This window comes from Limanda limanda, chromosome 21 (genome assembly GCF_963576545.1).
Source record: "Limanda limanda chromosome 21, fLimLim1.1, whole genome shotgun sequence".
Lineage (NCBI taxonomy): Eukaryota > Metazoa > Chordata > Actinopteri > Pleuronectiformes > Pleuronectidae > Limanda > Limanda limanda.
Window position 1 is genome coordinate 10,735,393 of NC_083656.1, and position 24,108 is coordinate 10,759,500.

At 43.3% G+C, this 24,108-nt stretch overlaps 3 protein-coding genes across 3 annotated transcripts in view; 2 read left to right on the top strand and 1 right to left on the bottom strand.

The window, feature by feature from the left end:
* LOC133028082 (E3 ubiquitin-protein ligase TRIM39-like) overlaps positions 1-4,543 on the top strand; it is a 6,245-nt gene extending 1,702 nt beyond the window's left edge. Inside the window, exon 2 of the mRNA XM_061095277.1 lies at positions 2,694-4,543. Within this exon, the coding sequence (XP_060951260.1) occupies positions 2,696-4,378 (1,683 nt within the window). The 5' untranslated portion in view covers positions 2,694-2,695 and the 3' untranslated portion in view covers positions 4,379-4,543. The remainder of the gene's footprint in view (positions 1-2,693) is intronic.
* The window catches only part of LOC133028313 (neurotrypsin-like), a 30,541-nt gene extending 12,849 nt beyond the window's left edge, over positions 1-17,692 (bottom strand). The window contains exons 1-2 of the mRNA XM_061095508.1: positions 17,597-17,692; positions 12,773-12,815 (exon numbers count right to left, since the gene is read on the bottom strand). Of these exons, the coding sequence (XP_060951491.1) occupies positions 12,773-12,815; positions 17,597-17,692 (139 nt within the window). The remainder of the gene's footprint in view (positions 1-12,772; positions 12,816-17,596) is intronic.
* LOC133028083 (E3 ubiquitin-protein ligase TRIM68-like) lies at positions 6,158-11,540 on the top strand. The gene is made up of 2 exons (XM_061095278.1): positions 6,158-6,453; positions 8,622-11,540. Exon 2 carries the CDS (start codon positions 8,624-8,626, stop codon positions 10,310-10,312), a length of 1,689 nt encoding a protein of 562 aa, XP_060951261.1. The 5' UTR covers positions 6,158-6,453; positions 8,622-8,623; the 3' UTR covers positions 10,313-11,540.
* Positions 17,693-24,108: the final 6,416 nt, after the last annotated feature.

The window sequence follows — 24,108 nt, forward strand, 5'->3', positions numbered from 1 at the left end:
CATTTTGTCACATTTAGCTTCAAACCATGTTTAAAAAACTGGTGTGAATTTTTGAGAGTCACTTTTTTGCACATTTACAACAATATTTGTCAACTTGGACATTATTTAAATCCAAATGTTAAATGTAACACTTAAATGTTAAATCTAAATGCTAAATCTAAATCTAAATGTTAAATCTAAATCTAAATGTTAAATTTAAATCTAAATGTTAAATTTAAATATAAATGTTAAATTTAAATTTAAATATAAATGTTAAATTTAAATCTAATTGTTAAATTTAAATCTAATTGTTAAATCTGAATCTAAATATAAATGTTAAATCTAAATGTTAAATATAAATATAAATGTTAAATCTAAATTTAAATCTAAATGTTTAATCTAAATGTTAAATTTAAATGTAAATGTTAAATTTAAATCTAAATGTTAAATCTAAATATAAATCTAAATGTTAAATCTAAATGTTTCGGGTGAAACTAAATATTTAGCTAATATGCAAATTCAAATGCCGGTTACAGGAAGTAGTAACAAAATAAAAGCTCGAGGAAGTCTTAGCGATGTCCTGTGTGTGTCTGTGTCTGCTTCCTCCTCACGTCCCTCTGTCCCCCGCTCACTTTACACTTTAACAATAAACACCAGCGCTGATCACAAGTTATTAGGACACCTACAGGACTGATGTTATGATCTCATACTATCTCATAATAATGAGATACTGACTGCAGGGTCTGTCATGGGAGACTGTGTGTGTGTGTGTGTGGGCTGTGTGCGTGTGTGTGTGTGTGGGCTGTGTGCGTGTGTGTGTGTGTGTGTGTGTTGGGGGGGTGTATGCTTGTCTCTGTTCCTCTTCACTAAAACTGATAATCACATGTATTTTTTAGTTATTATCCGATGATGACCGATCATGACTTCGGATCGCTCCGTCACTTTAACGCTGACGGTCCTGACTGTGCGCGTCACGTTCTGCTTGTGTTGTGTGGTGTTTATTGTTAAAGTGTAAAGCGAGCGCGGGACAGAGGGAAGTGAGGCGGAAGCAGACACAGACACACACAGGACAACCGGACTTTTAATGAGCGTCTGTTCTGGTTATAATGATTCAGCGGCAGCACATCGCTAAGACAATGAACGGAGCAGAAAACATGGAACGATCCTGTTATGTCTCTGTATCGATGCACAGTCGCCCACTTCCGCGAGTAGGGAGGCTGTCCCCGCAGCCGCTCAGCCCTGCTCTGTGGCGCCCCGCCCACAACCCGTATCTCATAATAATGACTTAATATGTCATTATTATGAGATACCCGGATGTACATTGTCCTAAACTTTCTCGGGATCTCGCAAAAGTCATTTTGCTGTCCTCATTTCCCCCCGTGTCCCCTGGGGGGCTCCGTAATAAACACACTCTGACTTCCTCGAGCTTTTATTTTGTTACTACTTCCTGTAACCGGCATTTGAATTTGCATATTAGCTAAATATTTAGTTTCACCCGAAACATTTAGATTTAACATTTATATTTATATTTAGATTTAACATTTAGATTTAAATTTAACATTTACATTTACATTTAAATTTAACATTTAGATTAAACATTTAGATTTAAATTTAGATTTAACATTTAGATTTATATTTAACATTTAGATTTAACATTTAGATTTAGATTCAGATTTAACATTTAGATTTAAATTTAACAATTAAATTTAAATTTAACATTTATATTTAACATTTATATTTAAATTTAAATTTAACATTTATATTTATATTTAACATTTAGATTTAGATTTAACATTTAGATTTAGATTTAGCATTTAGATTTAACATTTAACATTTAAGTGTTACATTTAACATTTGGATTTAAATATTTAAAATATCTCCAAGTTGACAAATATTGTTGTAAATGTGCAAAAAAGTGACTCTCAAAAATTCACACCAGTTTTTTAAACATGGTTTGAAGCTAAATGTGACAAAATGTTGCTGTTATTTTCAGCGTGAGCTGCTTGACAAACGGCACCCCATACTGCAGAGCCATGACAGCGGAGCTCTGCAGCGCAGCTGGCGGATCAGAAGCTCCGTGGATTTCTGGTAGAGACGGATCTCTCTCAGAGCCTCGGTATCGGCGGGTCCCGGTCCCGGGTCCCGGTAGCGAGGCTCTGAGAGAGATCCGTCGCGGGCTTCTTCACGCCGCCGCCGGCCGGGGCTCTCACGAGCAGCCCTGGTCTCCAGCTGCTTCCTGGGGGCTTTGCCTCCGGTGGATATACGAGCGGCATTTCCATTGATTTATTTAGAGAGTGAATCAACTCCTGAAACAGACAACTGACAGCAACTATGCGTCGCTTGACATACGTCACATATTACGTTGCTCTGATTGGTTGTAGGTCTATCCAATTGAGCGAAGAGACATTTGGTTTCCTGGTTCGGTTGAAACACGCCCCATAATCACAGCCCAATGGAGCGGTCTCAGACTCATATTCTGACTAGAATAATGAGTATGACAACGTCAGGCTAGGCTCATGCAGCATAAAAAATCAAATAGTGTCAGCATGACCGACCCGACCCGGGTAAAATTCCAAACTTTTTTGTCCAACCCGTTGGGTATTACACACTCTACTCTGAATCACTGAAGTCGCTAGTAAAATTACAATAAAATATATAGTTTTTTTCCCTTAATTTATTAATTTACTTAGTTTCTGTGTTTAATGTTTTTTCAGAAATGGCGTCCAGCTTCAGCCTCTTATCTGAGGATCAGCTTCTGTGTCCCATCTGCCTGGACACGTTCACTAAACCAGTCTCCACACCATGTGGACACAACTTCTGCCTATCCTGTCTCTCATCGTACTGGGACAACGAACGTGTCCATCAGTGCCCGGTCTGTAAGGAGACGTTCGAGAGGAGACCCGATCTCAAGGTCAACACCTTCATCTCAGGGCTTGCGTTGCAGTTCAGGTTGCTTCAAGTCACAAATGCTCACACCTGGAGCCCGGGCCCATTGAAGGATAGTGCAGAATTTGCGGTACTGTGCGATGTTTGTACTGACATCCAGCAACAGGCTGTCAAATCCTGCTTTGAGTGTCTGACTTCGTACTGCAGCGTTCATCTGGAGCCTCATCACAGAGCTGCCGGACTGAAGCGACACACACTGGTCGACCCTCTGGCAAACCTGCAGGACAAGATCTGCAAGGAGCATAACCACATTCTTAGATCGTTTTGTTTAAGCGATAAAGTGTTGCTGTGTGACATCTGCTTTCGTTCTCAGCACATGAACCATGATGTTGTTCCTGTGCAGCAAGCATACGGAGAGATGAGGGATCTGCTGGGAGACACAGAGGCCAGAGTCCAGCAGATGATCCAGGAAAGGCAACAGAAGCTGGAAGCAATGAAGGAGTCGGTGAAAGAAAGCAAGAGAGAAACCAGTGAGGTGATAGCGGAGAGCGTGAAGGAGTTAACAGCGCTGGTGTCTGAGGTTCAGAGGAGCCAGACGGAGCTCATGAAAGTGATGGAGGAGAAGCAGAAAGCAGCAGAAGAACAAGCAGGTGTTTTTATTGTCGTTTTGGAGCAGGAGAACATTGAGCTGCAGAAGACGAAGATGAAGCTGATGGACATAAAACAGACTGAAGACCAGCTCAGTTTCCTCCAAACCTTCCCAGAATCCTTCCTCCTACCACACACTACGGACCTGTCCTCGTTCAGCTTCAACAGACACATGGAGCTACAGCACGTGCAGAAATATCTGAGCAGCTCCGTGTCTCAACTGCAAACACTGCTGAAGAAAATGACGACGGAAATCACAACGCTCTCTGCGTCCAACGATGTCACGCTGAGGGACCTGCAGCAGTATGAAGTGAACGTTCTGCTCGACCCTGACTCAGCTAACTCTATTCTTGTTTTGTCCAACGATGGCAAACAGATGAGATACGACAATAGCCCAGGTCGGGTGTACATCCACAGGCCGAACGGGTTCAGTCATCAACTTGCAGTTCTGGGACAAAGAGGCCTTTGGTCTCAAAGGTTTTACTTCGAGGTGCTCGTGAGTCAGAAGACCGAGTGGTGTCTGGGTGTGGCCACGGCTTCGATCCAGAGGAGAAGGGAAGTCCCTCGGAGTCCTGACTGCGGATTGTGGGCCATCTGGTTTCGGGTAAAAAGGTTTGAAGCCTTCAGTTCTCCAGGTGTGACGGTATACAAGGGGAAAGTAGAGAGGGTCGGCGTGTTTGTGGATTACGACAAAGGTCAAGTATCATTCTATGACGTACAGACTGCAACACTTATCTACTCATTTAGTGATTGTCTCTTCACCGAGGAGCTTTATCCATATTTTAACCCCTGTGATAATGAATGTGGTTCAAACTGGGATCCGATGGTCATTGTCCCTGTCACTCGTATACGGAGGCTTCACTGACACCACAATCTGTGGGTTAATTTTTCAAAAGATTTCAAAAGCACTTTGTATCAAATTAAGACATTTTGTCTTGTCAAGCATTGATGGAGATGAAGCATCTTAAAATTTCTGTTTGGTTTAGCTCCTCAAATCTTCATATTTTCCTATTGAGTGTGTGTGTGTGTGTGTGTGTGTGTGTGTGTGTGTGTGTGTGTGTGTGTGTGTATGTGTGTGTGTGTGTGTGAAGTGAACTGATACTTTTTACAACCTTTAATCCAATCAAGCAGCACCAAATTACACACTAATAGATAACTACAAATACCTTGATGATTTTTGTCCTCTATCCTCCTGTCCTCTAGATTTATGAAATGTTTCACAGGAAAACTGTGAAAATGTCAATATCTCAAAATGTTAAAGAAAGATTACTGGTTCCACCCCTGAACCAGATCCATACCAAAATTTGATGGGTTCTTCCTTGATGCACACCACATCATTCTATGATTCATCAACTCATTGAATCAGTTGAGATGAGTGATGAAGAAACAACAATAACCTGAATCTAAATGAAGCTTTAACAGCCTAATATGTAAAATAAAAACACTGCCATATCTTTGCAGCTAAGTTCAATGTAAAGTTCTAGTCAGGCAAATATCTATAGTGATACACAACACTAACATATTCATGTTATATGTAAACAACACTAGTTTCTTGGTCTCATGTTCATTTTGTGACAGTTTAAATGTATTTTATATGGTTTACTGCTGAATCCCTGCGAGGTGAAACCTCTGTCCTCATCACATGTGCTTTCACTGGGCGGTTCAGTGTAGTTCCCTGTCAACCCTCTCACAAGTGACTTCTACTGCCAGTTCACAGGTGTAAGGGGGCGGAATTTTTATGGTGGTACCTTGCCCACAAGGAATCAGAGAATACAGTGTGAGTGAAGGTCCATAACCACTGAGGTGAAGGTTTCTTTTCTTTGTTGGACTCATATTCCCCTGTTCCTCGGCCATCCTGGTAGGTTCGATAATTTTTTTTTGCAAAGCTTTGCGTTTCCTGACTTATATTTTAGCATTTTGAAGGGGGAACCTTTACTGATTTTTCTTTCATTTTGTGCACCTTTTCCATGGCCTGAGGCAGCTGCCTAAGGATTTTTTTTTTCTCTTGTTGGATTTACCTTATGGACATTTAAGTGGACATTCATTATTTTCTATGACCTTAAGTTTGGTGGAGTGTTCTTAATAAATTGGTGTGTTGGCATACATTTGAGTTTCTGTTTATTATTTTGCAGTTACCTGGGTTTATATTCCCCTGACAACAACATTTTCTCACTTAACCAGGCCTTGATAAGTAGTTTCACAATAACTCCTGAATCATTACAGCAACTAGACTAAAATCTTAAGATGATTTTTACATTTTGCAATCCTTACGCCCAACTCGCACTCTAACCCACAAATGAACACACAGTCAGATGCAGAAACACAGAAACACACACACACACAGAAACACAGAAACACACACACACACACACACACAAACACACTGGGTCCAGTTTGGAGGAAGATAAGAGAAAGAGCAGAATTTAGGTTGGTTAAGAACCAGTCGAACGGCTGCATTCTGGATGAGCTGCAGATGTCGGATGGCGCTAGCAGGTAGACCTGCCAGGAGGTAGTAACAATAGTCTAGGCGTGAGATGACCAGAGCCTGGACCAGAACCTGTGCCACCTCCTGAGTGAGAAGGGGCGTATTCTCCTGATGTTGTGCAGCATGTATCTACAGGAACGTGTTGTTACAGTAATGTTGGCAGTGAGGGAGAGTTGGTTGTCGAGTGTCACACCCAGGTTCCTCGCAGTCTGGGTGGTGGCTAACACAGAGTTGTCAACGGTAATAGTCAGGTCGTGGGTGGAAGAGCCTTTCCCAGGAAGGAAAACTTGTTCAGTCTTGTCAAGGTTAATTTTACTATTCAAGAAAGAAAAAAGGAAAAGCTTCCGGTCTCTTTAAGTAACATGACACCCTCGGAAAGTGAAAGTTAAATTCTTTCTTGGGAAACTCCCTCGACAGAGTTTTTGTTCCTGCTTCACGGATCCAAACCAACACCAGTAAGTCGTCCTTTCTGATTTTTTTTTAGCAAAATATTCTCACAGACCAGAAGGGGAATCTGCGTTAGTGTGTAGGTTGTGATTTCACCCCACTCTCTGCTGTTCTTTGTCGAAGAACCCTGTAGCTCACTGACAGATACAAATGCAGACGGAGGTGCTCAGTATTTTTCCTCTGAATGCGCTTTAAGGAGTCCTCGCTCATGTTAGAGGTTTTTCGGGAGCTTTGTTAATCTGTCCTCATGGAGCCAATTCCTCACATTGTGGTGATTTAGTTTTTTTAAACTCCTAAACTTCAGCTTTAACTGTAATATGATGTTAAAGCTCTCAAAGACGCAGTGAAATAAAAGCAGAATCTTCCTTGTTCTGATTGAACCTGTGTTTTTATGTCAGTTTGCTCATTTGCCTCATTGCCAAACGCAAGTCAACAATTCTCTAAGTTTAATTTGTATCAAAATCCTTCTATTTCTTTTTGATGACTCATGCCGATTTCAGAGCTACAAGCATGAATTTAACTTAAAATCTGGTATTAAACGTTGCCTATGTGGAGACTGGACCACTTGGGGTGCTGTGGAGCAATTCCCTTCCATGATCAGATCCCTGAAGAACACACACCAGTAAATGTGCTGTTGGTGTTGATGTAAACAGAGACTTTCTTTCTTTGGTAGAAACAACAAGGGGGGATTTTTTTAATACAATCAAATAACAGCTGAGCAAACTCATTCTACTGAAGAGCCTCATATAGCTTGTGGTGAGATTTGTTTTCCGAATGATATGTTTCCAAGGAGAGGCATGACCCCTGAGTTAAAGTGCAGCTCAGAACCTGACTGAGCCAGAGAGAAAAATTAACCAAACCTGACCGTAATTCAGATTTTTGTGTCCAAAACCGAAATTGAACCTGATGTTTTCCCCGATTACAGGCTCATGCTAGCCTGACGTTGTCATAAACATAATTCTAGTCAGAATATGAGTCTGATACTGCTCCATTGGGCTGTGATTATGGGGGGTGTTTCAACTGAACCAGGAAAAAAAATGCCTCTTCGCTCAATTGGATAGACCTACAACCAATCAGAGCAACGTAGTATGTGACGTATGTTAAGCGACATTGTGAGTTATTTACTAAGTCAGACAGTCAAGACTTTCTCTTACCATTTGTAATTAGGGGTGTCACGATACCAAAAATTCAGCATTCGGTGCCAATACCAGTAAAATAACACGATTCTCGATGCCAATTTCGATATAACGGTAAAAAAAAAAAAACACAGCGTGTTTCCTCATTGAGATCTTCATTACAAGATGAACAACTCTTGTGTCAGTTAAACGGGATCAGTTCAATGGTTACACTTGTAAATATGCGCTGCTGTACTCTTGAGCCCCGCTGAGAGAGCAGCTAGCCGTTGAGAGCTAGCTCGATTTGACGGTTCTCGACCTCTCAGTCCGGGTTCCCTTCCCCGGGAACTGACAGTCTGTGTGCGGACATGAAGCCGAGCCGCGGAGGCTAGCTCCGGGCTGCTTCCTCCAGCTGCTAACATCCTCGCTGTGCTGCGTTCAGGGCAACCTCGTTCAGGGCAACCTCCTGCCACATAGCGAACATGCAATAGTTTTATCGATGAAAAAATAACGTCCACCTCGTCGTGCACGCCAAGTTGTATCGCCATGCCTTGATCGCGTTTCTCTGTTCCTCTTTCAAAATGAATGCGCTATCGATGTCTTCTTAAACAGACTCAATGGCAGCATCTACACATCTCAGCTCTCCAGCCGCAGGCATGTTTGTTGAAAACTAATTCAACCCAAGCGCTCTTTAGTGACGTGGTTGATTACGTTACTGTTGATCATCTGTCCATCATCGTATAAAGCCCGCCCTGACAATTTGATTGAACCGAACAGCTTCTGTTCGGGCATAGTTTCTCCCCAACGGAGCGACGCCAGACCGAACTTCCCGACCTCAAATGTTGTGGGCGGGGTTAAGTTCGTCTGGCATCCAGGCTAGGCTCATGCAGCATAAAAAATCAAATAGTGTCAGCGTGACTGAACCCGACCCGAGTAAGTTTTCAAACTTCTTTGTCCAACCTGTTGGTATTACACACTCTACTCTGAATCAATGAAATCGCGAGTAAAATGTCAATACAATTTATTTATTTATTTATTTTCTTTGTTCAATGTTTTTTCAGAAATGGCGTCCAGCTTCAGCCTCTTATCTGAGGATCAGCTTCTGTGTCCGATCTGCCTGGACACATTCACTAAACCAGTCTCCACACCATGTGGACACAACTTCTGCCTATCCTGTCTCTCATCCTACTGGGACAACGAACGTGTCTATCAGTGCCCGGTCTGTAAGGAGAGGTTCGAGAGGAGACCCGATCTCAAGGTCAACACCTTCATCTCAGGGCTTGCGTCGCAGTTCAGGTTGCTTCAAGTCACAAATGCTCACACCTGGAGCCCGGGCCCATCAAAGGAGAGCGCAGAATGTGCGGTGCTGTGCGATGTTTGTACTGACGTCCAGCAACAGGCTGTCAAATCCTGCTTTGAGTGTCTGACTTCGTACTGCAGCGTTCATCTGGAGCCTCATCACAGAGCTGCCGGACTGAAGCGACACACACTGGTCGACCCTCTGGCAAACCTGCAGGATAAGATCTGCAAGGAGCATAACCGCATTCTTAGATTGTTTTGTTTAAGCGATAAAGTGTTGCTGTGTGACATCTGCTTTCGTTCTCAGCACATGAACCATGATGTTGTTCCTGTGCAGCAAGCATACGGAGAGATGAAGGATCTGCTGGGAGACACAGAGGCCAGAGTGCAGCTGATGATCCAGGAAAAGCAACAGAAGCTGGAAGCAATGAAGGAGTCGGTGAAAGAAAGCAAGAGAGAAACCAGTGAGGTGATAGCGGAGAGCGTGAAGGAGTTAACAGCGCTGGTGTCTGAGGTTCAGAGGAGCCAGACGGAGCTCGTGAAAGTGATGGAGGAGAAGCAGAAAGCAGCAGAAGAACAAGCAGGTGTTTTTATTGTCGTTTTGGAGCAGGAGCTCATTGAGCTGCAGAGGATGAAGATGAAGCTGATGGACATAAAACAGACTGAAGACCAGCTCTGTTTCCTCCAAACCTTCCCAGAATCCGTCGTCCTACCACTCAATACGGACCTGCCATCGTTCAGCTTCAACAGACACGTGGAGCTACAGAATGTGCAGAAACATCTGAGCAGCTCCGTGTCTCAACTGCAAACGTTGCTGAAGAAAATGACGACGGAAATCACAACATTCTCTGCATCCAACGATGTCACCCTGAGGAACCTGCAGCAGTATGAAGTGAACGTTCTGCTCGACCCTGACACAGCTTACCCTCTGCTTGTTTTGTCCGACGATGGCAAACAGGTGAGATACGACAAGAGCCCAGGTCGGGTGTACCCCAAGAGGCCGAACGCGTTCAAGCGTCATCTTGGAGTTCTGGGACAAAGAGGCCTTTTGTCTCAAAGGTTTTACTTCGAGGTGCTCGTGAGTCAGAAGACCGAGTGGTGTCTGGGTGTGGCCACGGCTTCGGTCCGGAGGAGAAGGGAAGTCACTCGGAATCCTGACGGCGGAGTGTGGGCCATCAAGTTTCGGGTAAAAAGTTTTGAAGCCTTCAGTTCTCGAGGTGTGACGGTATACAAGGGGAAAGTAGAGAGGGTCGGAGTGTTCGTTGATTATGACAAAGGTCAAATATCGTTCTATGACGTACAGACCGCAACACTTATCTTCTCATTTAGTGACTGTCTCTTCACTGAGGAGCTTTATCCATATTTTAACCCATGTGATAATGAATGTGGTTCAAACTTGGATCCGATGGTCATAGTCCCAGTCACTCGTACGGAGTCTTCACTGACACCATAATCTGTGGGTTAATTTTTCAAAGGATTTCAAAGCACTTTGTATGAAATGAAGACATTTTGTCTGGAGATGAAGCATCTTTAAAATTCCTGTTTGGTTTAGATCCTTAAATCTTTAAATATTTTCCTATTGAGTGTGTCTGTGTGTATGAGTGTGTAGTGAACTGATACTTTTTACAACCTTTAATCCAATCAAGCAGCACCAAATTACACACTAATAGATAACAGAAATACCTTGATGATTTTTGTAATCTAGATCTATGAAATGTTTCACAGGAAAACTGTGAAAATGTCAATATCTCACAATGTTAAAGAAAGATTACTGGTTCCATCACTGATCTGGATCCATACCAAAATTTGATGGGTTCTTCCTTGATGCACACCACATCATCCTATGATTCATCAACTCATTGAATCAGTTGAGATGAGTGATGAAGAAACAACAATAACCTGAATCTAAATGAAGCTTTAACAGCCTAACATGTAAAAAAAACACTACCATGTCTTTGCAGCTAAGTTTAATGTAAAGTCGTATTCAGGCAAATATCTATAGTGATACAGGACAATAACATATCCATGTTATATTTAAATAACACTATTTTCATGTTCTCATGTTCATTTTGTGACAGTTTAAATGTATTTTATATGATTTACTGCTGAATCCCTGCGAGGTGAAACCTCTGTCCTCATCACATGTGCTGTCACTGGGCGGTTCAGTGTAGTTTCCTGCTGTCATCCCTCTCACAGGTGACTTCTACTGCCAGTTCACAGGTGTAAGGGGGCGGGGCTTAGGAGAACAAAGAGGTGAATTGTTTGGTGTAAAAGGGAGTTTACTTAGCGAGGAGGAATGGGGAAAATAAGTTGTATGGTGATACCTCACCCACAAGGAATTAGAGAATACAGTGTGAGTGAAAGACCAAGCCCACTGAGCAGAAAGTTTTTTCTCTTGTTGGACTCATATTCCCCTGTTCCTCAAGTTCGATTCTTTTTTGGGGGTTTTGTTTTTGCAATGCTTTACGTTTCCTGAGTTATATTTTTGCATTTTGAAGGAGGGACCTGTACTGATTTTGTCTTTAATTTTATGGACCTTTTCCATGGCCTGATGCAGCTGCCTAAGGAGTTTTTTTTCTCTTGTTGGATTTACCTTATGGACATTTAATAAGTGGACATTCATTATTTTCTGTGACCTTACGTTTGGGGGAGTGTTCTTAATAAATTGGTGTGTTGGCATACACGATCTTCTGTTTATTATTTTGCAGTTATCTGGGTTTAAAGTCCCCTGACAACAACATTTTCTCACTTAACAAGGCCTTGATAAATAGTGTCACAATAGCTCCTGAATCGTTATATTGTTACTAGACTTAAAACTTAAGCGGATTTTGATGATATTACACAATATGAAAATCTTTCTGTTGTTGTCTGTGATGTGTTTTAAGCTTTATAGCTGCGTAATGGTGATAAAACTTTTATATCACATTGATGAAATTTTAATAAAGTAAAAGAGCATTATGTAACTAAGCCTGGCCACATTTTCAATGTATTATTTCAGGGCCTCCTAAAACAAGCATTTACATTTTTTTGTTTTGATTTTAATTTCAAATCAGCACGTCTGATTTTCATCACCTTTAAATTTCTCCTCCCTCATCCGAATCCTGTCTCATTCAAGCTCTTTAATTCATCTAAACACCCGCAGCGAACGCACACACACACACCCATAGACACAAAAAACACTCGCTACCGCTAACACCCTCCTCATTGCCACGACAACGGTACTCCAGCCCATCGCCATGGGAACGCTCAGTCTCCCTGCTACCATAATCCATTTCCCAGCCACAATGAGTATTTGACACGGTTCACACTCGGAGGCTGGCAGCATGGGGGGTGGATGTGTGGCAGCGGCGTCTTCTACACAAAACACACATGTTAATATAAATAAGGGACATCAGGGAAAATTTCTATATTCAAACTGATTTTGATGCAATTCTCTGCAACAAAGGATAAACCGTATATATCTCTTGCAACATGCTGGATTGTTATCATGCTCGTCCCTGTGGTCAGTGTTTTAAAAAGTGCCTTGAGGTTGTTTCTCGTGATAACACAAGCTGTCTTTGCTGATAGGTGAGAGGTGTGTTTGTAATTGCTCGTAAATTCCACTTGTGTTTGTGTGCGGCTGTGAAAACAGATATTTCAACGCCTGAAAGAGGAGTCCCTCACCCCAACCCCCCATCATCATCATCATCATCGTCATGGTCTCCAAGAAAGAGGAGGAGGATGAAACGCAGAGGGGGTGCAGGTCAGAAGGAAGAAGAGAGGTGGGGTGGAGGTTTCGTGAGTGTCTGAATCAGAATGTGGGTTAAACTGGAGGGGGGGAAACAGGAGAGGAGGGGAGGGATGGTGTGGGAGGAGAAGACAGATGGAGGGAGGAAGCGAGAGTGCTGTGTTCGGAGTATCACCTCCCACCTACCTGAGTTCTGCACCTCGTTTAAGTAACTGTCCTCAGCCACCACCTGCAGGCGAAGACACACCGGGTTAGACAAGCTGTACAAAAATATCTGTTGTCACGGCTACAGAAGAAGGTTGCCTTATCTGATCCTTTCGCTAATTGGCAGAATCCTACAGCAGACTTCATAGAGATTCAGCAGCGGGCACGGACCATGAGCCGGTCTCTGATGCAGAGAGCAGGAACATTAAGCCATCTGCCAGAGGGTGGAAATCTCCAATCGCTTTGCAGATTGGAGCCATTTCGTTCCGTGTGGTTTGTTCCCTTTTGTTCTGAGGCAGTGAGGTCGAGTCACTCTCCACAGGCTCTTCAGTAGGTGAGGACATCACATCCCATTCTTTTTCCATCTAGATTCAATCGGTTTCTGGACAAAGCCGCTACATTCAGTTCAGTACAATATTCACTTTACATTAGGTTAATAGCGCAGCGGGGCTACAGAATCGACTGTATGTAAAGATGGACGACATGACAGCCAGTGTGTTGATCGCCCCCTGGTGGCTGGCTGCAGAATAGATAATGATAAACCCTGTCTTCTCCGTGTTAGCAGATAGGACATGGACCAAACTAAAAGGTCTCAAATAAGGTTTTTCCCAAAGATGGTTTCAGGTCGTTCTCATCACACTGATTTTATGTCCAAGAGTTAATTCTTTCTCGATAGCGTCAGTCTTTATTTACAATCTATGGGCTAAACTGAGGCCACAATAACCTTCATTCAAACAGTAAAAACATACACCGGCATCATGTCAATAATTCAGTTTAATTATCAGGCTCGTACTGTAACTCCTGACCTGTGATTGGTTTAAGATCTGTCTTTTAACATCCATATAGGCTTTGCCCGTTTCTGTTATAATCCATCGTTACATTTCTAAAACCATTTTTTTCACACGAGCCCAGGAAATGTCCCCTGTTGTTGAACAGTTTTTCTGAAACTGCTGTCGCTGTTTGACACAAGCTGCCACAAATCAAATCCTCCACACTGAATGATAAAAAACATTGTTTGTCACTTTCCTCCCAAAATAACCCATGTGAGTGTTTCCTGATATGAGGCCCCCCTCAGCAGGACATCATTTGTCAGTTATGGATCTGAATTATTCATGTGACTGTATTCTTCTCTGACACCTCTATGGTTAATGCCTCAGCAATGTCAAGTAATTCTGAGTTTCCACCTCAAAAACGTGGCATTCATGTCAATACCCAAGTCATAATTAAGACTGGGAAACTCTAGCTTTTCTCGAAGAAAACAAATCAAATGAATCAGTTGTTATTTAGTCAATGCACAACATTTTAATTAAGTTGTCATGGTGCGTGATCCTTTGTGACATGAATGAGACATTACAGTGATTTCAGACAACATTCAGCCTCCTACACATTTTGCGCATATTATTGTTCCTGTAGATTTAATTTAAATGGATAAACCAGCAACGGATTAATGTAGATCAATCTACAGCAACACTCCACATCGTGGTCATCGTGGTCAGTTACATCCTCTTTGCTTTCATTATACTTGAGACGTGTCTAGAACTTGAATCCAGTGTCCTTGTTGCAAACTGAATTGATTCGACGTGGTTTCGAAAATAACCTCTGCTGAAATCAGGGCAAGGTTATAAAACCGTTTCCAAGTGTTCCCAGGGAACAATGGCCTGAATAAATGTGAAATGGAAAAAGTGTGGGAACCACCAGGACCATTGACTCTTGTCTGGACAAACTGGAGTCACTGGAGAGTTTCAGAGGTCCTATCCAGAGGACGACAATCTCAGTAGCACTCCATCGGTCAGGCCTTTACGGCTGAGTAGGTAGACAGAAGTCACTTTGACAAAAAGGCATGTGACAGCCTGCTTGGAGTTTGCGAAACTGCATTTCAACTCTAAAAGCATGAGGGGAAGGATTCTCTGGTCTGATGTGACAAACATTAACTGTGTGGGCAGACATGGAAGCACTGGCAAACACCAGGTACTGAATCACCCGGCTAACACCATCGTGCTCTGGGGCTGGGACAGGGAGACCGGTCAGGAATGAGGTCAGTGTGAAATCAGAGGAATCCTTCAAGAGCTATTGCTCCACAGTAAAGTGACTTGACACTGGAGCATCGATTCTCCTTTAAGATTCACCTGGAGCATTCAGCAAAGTCAATGCCGGAGTGGCTCTGGGACAAGTCTCTCAAGCTGCTTTCAGAAATGCACTGAACTCCAAATACTCTCCTGACATTCTGCACAAGGGCTGTGTGTGAGAATATCCAAGTGAGAGGCTTCTGAATTTCTCCTGCTAACATCCTGGTAGAAAATCTGGATAATGCTGAATGAGCCAATGTGAGAAAACAGAACAAGATCCTCCAGATGTACAATTTACTCACATTTTGAATGAGTTAATTCACTGAAGGCAGGGATCACCAATCAGAGGGAAGGAAAATTACAAGTATGAGACAGCCAGGTACGAGGTGTACAGTATACACACACACACATACAAACACACACGCAAACACACACACAAATAAATAGTACTAGACAGCATCAGATGATATCTGAAAGGAGATGTTTGTTTCAATTTCAGAAATCAGGTCACACCTCTACACAGCCAGGCACCTGACAGAAGAGGAGAGGAAACACACTCGCAGCTGACACACACACGCGCACACACGCACGCACACACCTTCAGCTGCCATTGTGGAATAACTGTAGTGAGGGCACTGAAATACAACACATTTCACCTTGATACGAGCGAGCCTGGTTGTTTCTCGCCAACTACACACACACACACACACACACACACACACACACACACACACACACACACACATCCCAGAAGGCACTGCACTGCTCAACCTAATGATATTATGTTATTAGAGCAGGGTCAGGTGGCCTGCAGTGGTCGACATGAGTCCTGATATCTCCAGTCATATCAATCACACACCTCCATTACGGCACTAATCACTCATGAGGCTCTCACACCTGCCTCCAGTGCATCGCTATGCAAACACATCCAAACGCACACACACTCACAAACACACACACACACTCAAACACACACACACGGAAGTGTTGATGATTTGCACTGGGTAAAGAAACATTGAAGATTCTCCAAGTGATCCTTAAAAATAGGAATTTTATCAAACTGGTTGTCACTGGTAAGGTTTTGGGAAAAGATCACGTTTTCATCTCTGTACAATTTTTGACAAGTAAAATGCTTTTCGTCGACATTTCCTATCTTCTATCATTTCGATAAAAAACACTTTCTGTGTGTATGCGTGAGATAGAAGGACAGACAAGCATAGAAATCAGTTCCCTAAAAGATTTTTTGATTATTCCCTGGGAAAATAGTGAAAATGTGAAGTTAGTGGATCCAGAAACCACACAGACGTTTATTTGGTTCTTTCTTTGCCCATGTGCCATCCCTCCACCATGTGTCGTGCTCCATCCATTCATTATTCCTTGCACAATCCTGCTCACCAACAAACTAACCAATGGACAGGTGAAGCTAAAAATGATTAATTTAGGGAATATTAGGTATATGTAGGTATATTAGTTATATTCCTACTTATTTATTACCATATTACAGATTTTTCCTTGCACATGGTGCCTGAGTTGGCCTCCCAGTAATCTCAGCCAGGTTGGCAGCTTCATCTCAGAGAACTAACTAATGATGTGATTCTGGTAAAGCAGGTTATGGAGGATTGCTGCTCACAGCTTTGCTCCTTCCTGTTTACCTACTGTACACGTTTATTCCGACAACACGCAGAGCCACTGCAATCAGGATGCCCCCAATGAAAAGATTTGTCTAATGAAGTTGAAGTTGAAATGAAAAAAGCTGAAACTCATATCTGCCTGGTGCTATTTGTGCTGCACGCACGGCTGCTCCCAGTGTTAGTGGCTCTAATTAAATCCTGCACACTGTTCTCCACTAATGATTTCTACACAGGCTCATCTGCTGCACATTAACTCAACACACACTGCATCAAAGGAGGATATGAAAAGTGAACAGGAATGAGTCCAATGATTGATTGGTTGTGGATTGATTGGCTTGCTGTAACCCAGCAGCAGGTCTGCCATGCAGAGTCAGCAGGAGCAGGTGATCGTTGTGTGAAGCGGCCTGAAGGCTGCATGTTTCTGACAACAACGCTTTTCACTCTCACCACACAGTCTGAGCCGGGGTGACAAGTTCCATCCGCCCGTGCAGGGGGCTCATTACCCCCCCCCAGCACTCCGACGGGCTCCTCTCATGATACCCAGCAGAGGGAGGGGTGGAGGAGGGGGGGTTGAGGGGCTGTGATTGAATCAGTGCCCGATTGTGTACATGCGTGTGTGTGCGTGCGAGACAATGGTTTCCAAAGTGGATAATGCGCAATGATGGCACCATTGATTGGCTTAAAGAGCTATTACAGGTGTTTCATGCCTTTTATTCCCCCCCCCCCCCCCCAACCCCCACGAGCTGCACCTGCTTTTTTTTTTACAAATGCGTCCTGGATAAAGAAGGGATCCCAGTCAAGACCATTCAGAGACATGGCTGCAGATGGTCGTGCATTTACAATCCAGGCTACAGGACCACGTCCTTTAAACGTGTTTGACAGATTTTGGCTGTAGATTTATTGTAACGCATAAAAGCGCACAGTCCATAAAGCTGGGCTGCATCGCCTTGGATTCCTGCCTATAGGCTTATCAATCTAAACATCAAATTGAATTATTTTTAACCGGAATTTTTGTAAAATGCAGCCCAGAACATGTCAGCACAGGAGAACACATTAAATCAATAGAATAAATCAGGTTGCATTTCAGGACAGGCTCCGGGTCTACGTACCTCCGCCAGCAGCGGCAGCCAGAGGCAGGTTCCGATCAAGCACAACATTTCCCGGCCGCGCAGAGCCATCCTTCCTGCCCGGTGTGTCCGTGTCATAGCACCGCTCCCATCTCTGTCTCCAGACTGTCCGAGGGAAGGTGAAGCGGTTTATCCTCCTGATGCTGCTGATGCTGCTGGAGGAGCAGGAGGAGGAGGAGGAAGAGGAGGAGGAGGGAGAAACGTGGTGTGTGATGATGATGGTGTATACGCACAGGATGATAAAGGGTGGGGCTGTGAACGCCTCACACAGGATTGAAAACACAGAGGGAGAGAGGGAGGAGAGAGAGAGAGAGAGAGAGAGAGAGAGAGAGAGAGAGAGAGAGAGAGAGAGAGAGAGAAATAGTGTTGATCTCTGCAAAAACCTGATGCCACAAGGACCTCTCTCCCTGTCACACACACACACACACACACACACACACACACACACACACACACACACACACACACACACTCAAACACACATTCTTATAAGGGCGAGTACACACATTGATATAATACATGCATTCCCTAGTCCCTTACCCTTATTTTAAGCAGCATCCATAAAGTCCAGGCTCAAAATGGTATTCAATACAAGTATACAAGTACACACACACACACACACATACATACTTGTCTCTATAGTTGTGAGGACACTCATTGACATAATGCATTCCCTATAGACCCTTACCCTAACCTTAACCATCACATCTAAATGCCTCACTCTGCGAAATGTTGTCCTCACCGTTCACCACTGTCCTCAGCCTGATGACAGCGGGTGGGTGATACAGCAACGGCCTTGCAACACGATTTGTCCATGGCTTAAGTCCCAGTTAAGGCATCATGCAATAAATGGTGAATTGTGTCTTTATACCTACAATGTGAATTTTGTGAGCTGGAATTCTTTACATACCTGAGAGGTCACAGGAAACACATTACAGCACACAGAAACGTCAGTACAGTGCAGGGTCACACAGGATTTAGAAAGTTGAAATGACAGATGAATGAATAGGAAAATGTGTTTAACAGGAGCCATGTATTGTAAATCTATTTGTGAGTAAAGTCCTTTCTGAATCTAAGTTGTCTGCAGCGCTCTCGTCCTGTTCTAGACGCTATGTGGTTCAGTCAGGTGTTCATGCTCCAGGTGGACAGCAGCCAGGTGGGAGCAGGCGCCATGTTGCTTTAGGCGGATGAGAAGTGGGGGTTCGGTCGCCTTCTATTTATAAAAATGTCACCAGTTTAATTACTTAGTTTCAGATATTTTTATCTCTAGGTCAAGACAAGCAGGACTGTGTGTGTGCTAACCCCGTGATTTTCCACCACATAACCATGAAGTTTCTGTTTGCTGTTGTCTTACTCCCTCACATCTTTCAAGAGAAACGATTGCGGGTCAATCTCAGCTTCAGTTTTCGTGAGACTCAGTGGATCCCCGACCAGCGTTCACTCCCCATACACACCCACCACGGGACCCTCTGGATTCCAACAGTTACAAACACCCCACACAACTGTTTTGGAGTTTAACTACCACAATTTGGCCTTAGTCAAGAGTCGCACACATTCCTACACTCGCCCAATTTACCTGCTTCCAACACTTCAGCTGATTATTGACTTGCTGCCTAATGGCTGCGTCTGATCCCCTGACTGGTATCATTGTGACAAGATAATCAATGTTGTTCACTTCCCCCAGTCAGTGGTTTTATCGTTGAGTCAGACCTCATCGTGTCTATTGTAGATGTTATAAAGTCAATTTTTTAAAGATTTGCTTTGTAGAAATTTGAAATGGAATCAAATCTTTAAATCTTAAATCACAAAGGTCTGACTTCTGACTTGTAAAATCCAGTATTTCAACAAACTGAGCTACAAGAGGTTGTCATAACTATGGAGTTTTTCTCCATATATTGCTGCAGCTCATGTTCGTAAAACTGATAAAACATAATCAGCTTTGGGAGGAAAAGTCCAAAACGGAATTTGGCTGAGAAATATTATCAGCACAGCAAAGATTTTGGCTGACGATGAAAAAGACCCTTCCAATAAATACACATTTTGATTATAGCTGTTGACAAAGTTGCGTGCGCGTGTGAGTGTGTGTGTGTGTGTGTGTGTGTGTCTGTGTGTGTGTGTGTGTGTGTGTGTGTGTGTGTGTTGTATTTGAGGCTGATCCAGGAGGAAGCATTTGAGCTCATTCGAGACAAAACCAGAGGCAGCTGCCAGGACGTGTTGTCTCTACTCAGCAGTTGGACTGAACTTCTGGTGAGAAGTCGTCAGCTCAGCTTTTTTTTCTCCAGCTTTACCAGATGTCCAGAAATGCAGTCCCACTGAGGTGCAGTGCGGCTGCGTCACTCAGAAAACACTCACAGGGAAGTAACGGGATTGTGGCTGCAAGCTAACAAGTATTTCCATTATGGATTAAAATAATAATAATCGCTTACAAGTTGATCTTAGAGTCAGTATTTCAAGTCCGTTTCATTGATTGTCGAAATCAGTGTCACTTCTTTGATGCTCATTCTCTGTTTTCGTCCAATCACGGCCTTATATGCTTCGCCTTGAGCCAATCGCCTGCGCGCTGTCAACGTTTAAAATGTTCTCCCTCCTGTCGTTCAGCTGTGAGGTCAGGACAGGAATCAATGAGTGACCCACCTCCACCCGTTGATCTCCTCAACTCTGGATGCTGGGAAGCGGCATCTTACAACACTGATGGTGATGTGTTCTCTGGGTACTCCGGCCTCCTTAAACAGTCCAACGACATGCAGATTAGATTAATACGATACTTAGAAACTGACCAATACGTTTGAATGTTAGTGTAAATGTTTGTTTCTGTGTCGACTCATTGATGCAACGGTAACGGATGTCAGCAGGGATTGGCTCCAGTTCCCCCTGTGAGCCTAAAACAAGCAGATCTGTGTATGGATGTATGTACGGATGGATGAATGGATGGATGGAGGCATGCATGGATGTTTGGAATGATGATGGATGTACAAAGTGTCCAGCTCTCAGACTCCCCTCCATTGTACATTGTATATAAAGCATCCACTCGCCATCCATCAGCTCTCCTGCCTGCTGTATCAGCAGTGTGTGTATATTGATGCAACATCAGCCACATCTCTTCTCATCCACACACAACAGACAACATCTGAACAGCGGACAGCTGTCACTCTGTCACTCTGTCACTCTGTCAGTTTCTCTTCACAACTTGTAGAAGCAGAAGCCTTTCGTCCTCTCAGACTCATTTCCTCTTGGATCCTGATTAGAAGTGTGTTTTTCTTCCTCTTGTGTTTTCGAGCGCGGACAAACCATCGTTCACGCTCAGTGTATCTGCTCCCTTGAATAAAATCTTAGCACCAGAGTCGGAACGAGAGTGATTTTCTATCCCTGTGCCTGTGGTTCCCTGAAGCTGTTCAACAGAGATTATCTAAAATTTATACTTTGCACAGTTTTGTTTTACCCATGAGCCCCCAGGGCTGGAGATTACTTGTGAAATTAAACTTTCTTCTTTTTTTTAATCCTCATAGTTTATAAAGCCAGTCGAGGTCTTTGATGTTGCAGCTCAGAGATAATAGATTATTATTTGGAACCCAGATCCAATTTGTCTCATTTTCATCATCTTCATCACCACCATCAGCATTATCATCATCATTGTAATTGTCATCCTCTTCCTCTTCCTCTTCCTCCTCCTCTTCCTCTTCCTCTTCCTCTTCCTCTTCCTCTTCCTCTTCCTCTTCCTCTTCCTCTTCCTCTTCCTCTTCCACTTCTTCTTCCTCATCGTCATCCTCATCTTTCTCTTCATCCTTGTCCTGAGCATCATTTTCATTCCAATCCTTACACTCATCGTCACTGGCATTATAATCCTGATCCGCATCCACACCCTCATTCTTCTGTCATTCTAAACCTCATCCTCGCCATGATCCTGATCATCATCATCATCATCATCATCATCATCATCATTTTCTTCATCATCCTCTCTGCCACTGTGTCTTTGTTTTTTTTGTGATTTCTTTTGTTCCTAATTTCACATTTATTGCTTTCAGTGTGTAAACAACACGGACAAACTGGTGCAATATTAAAGTAATATCTTCTCTATACACACACAGTATACAGCATGTGTGCTGGCTTCCCTCTGCCAATGCCCCCCCCACACACACACACAAACAGACACACACACACACGCACATACACGCACACAAGTGAAAGCCACACATGTGATACTGCATCACAGTTGGCATCAGGCTCATTTTTGCAAAGGCCTGGTTGTCATGGCAACCCAGCATCAGCAGCACCAACCACCGCCGCCTCTCAATGCAAGCACGTCTCCCCTCCTTGTGTACGTGTCCAGAACAATAGGCACCGGAAAACAATAAACGAGTGTGTGTGGGGGGGGTAAAAACATGGGAAAGGACAGGAATCCGTCTGATAGATTCACAAAAAATTGAAATCACTGCAGGCTCGCTGCTCTCTCTGCCTGTCATGATGGATTTCTGCGGAAAGGGAAGAGCTTTGAAGATTAACTTAAAACAACCACTCACACACACACACACACGCACACACACACACACACACACACACACACACACACACACACACACACACACACACACACACACACACACACACACACACACACACATACACACACGCACGCACACACACACACACACATACATTCATGCATTGTGTGTGCATTTGGGTTAAGTTTCTACCCAGAAGCGCCTTCTTAAATCCCATTACACCCCCCCTCCCCACAGCAAAGACAGTTGGTATGGAAACGGATCAGTAAAGCTTCAAATGTCTCTTCTAACGAGTCATTACGGAGTTGCTGACGCCCATTAAGGTCTCTGCCTCCTCACTATGGCAGCGAGAAACCCCATCACTAACCCAGATTGCTGCAGGGAGGACTGGGAATGTGTGAATCGTGGTAATCATCCCGCTCGCCCGCACTCTCCCTCGTAATATTTCAATTTCCCTTCCTCCTGTATCTGAGTTGCCTTCATTTGCAAACCAATCATTGTGCCTCATGAAGGGGCCTCCGCCGCCACAGAGAAAACATGATTGGGAAAGATTTGCAACACACCTTTAATCATCCTCTGACAGGGGAGATAAAATAGAAGAGGGTGGGCTAGAGGACTCCACGGGGTCTCATTCTGTCGGTCTGCCATTTCACACGCTGTGAAGTCCTAAATGGGGAGAGCAATACGGCGTCAATAAAAGCAAAAATGCCACGGGTCTTGGCAGAGAGAGGAGGGAGCTGTTGATTCTGCAGAAAAAGATCACAGCTATTTTATCACTCTGAGAAGCCCGGTCCCCGCAGAGAGCTCTGTGCTTCCTGCTCTCCCCGTTCTCTCATCTCGCTGACAGGATACAAAACAGTGATTGCAGAAAAAGGGGAGGATGATAAAGGACGGGGGGAAGGAATACGAGGCAGCATGGAAAAGGGGGACAGCACATGCGACAGGAAAGAGCGGGATCTAAGAGGCCTTGAAGGAAAAGGCCTGTGATGTTACAGCATCTAATCCTCTGTCTGGCTGATTTATGTGGCCTGCAGGTTAAGTGATTCAGTTCCGTACCAGCTGCTGACTCAGCTTCCCGGTCAGAGCCACGCTTAATGATCTGGATTTTTTTATCAACGGAAAGTAACGAATGAAAGGAATTTAGTCATTAACCAAAGTATTGGAGATGACAAGTGAATGGACGTCCTGACTCCTGATGTTATCATGAATCACAAGTGTGGAAGCCAGGAATCTCAAGTTTCCTACTGAGTAATCACAGAGTTTTTGAGAGTGATCAATAACAATATACATAAGAGTAATTAATCAATAATATATTACAAATTGCATTCAAATCAAAGACAACTACCACTAAGAATCATGGAGTATACCCAGTTCAAGAAGAAGACAAACAAGACTGAAGTAGTTTTTTTACTGATCATAAATCAGACCATATTTGTATATTAAATTGTAGTGTATGATAACGTTTATCTTCCAAATTTATTTATTTTTTATTTTGCAACATATAATGACATAAGCCTGGAGAGAATTCTGGAGTTTGGGTGAGCAGGGTGATGGTCTGGGCTTGAGAGAATCCTTCTATCCTGTATAATTGGAGATTTTCTGCATTATGAATCAAATGTGCCCAGTGGTTTTGTTCTGTTGTCAATATACTTAAAAAGTCCACATATTTTGACCTTGTGTTGTGTCTCTGAAATTGTTTAACTCTACATAATTGACTATTATGTTGCTGTTATGGATTAAACACATTGTGATTACAGAGTCAAATGTTAATTAAGTTATTTTCTTCTCTGTGACACAGCAATCATTATTTAAGTGTTTAAATAACCAAGGATAAAACAGAGGTAGGTCTTGATTTATTTGACAAAAACGACAGAGATGAAGATGTACCCATCATCATCCTCAGGGTCCAGAGCAGCAACATAATTCATTGTCAGCTGGCAGGATGTTTCTCAGAGAAAACATCCACCATGGAGAATGCTTTCATCCATCTGTGTC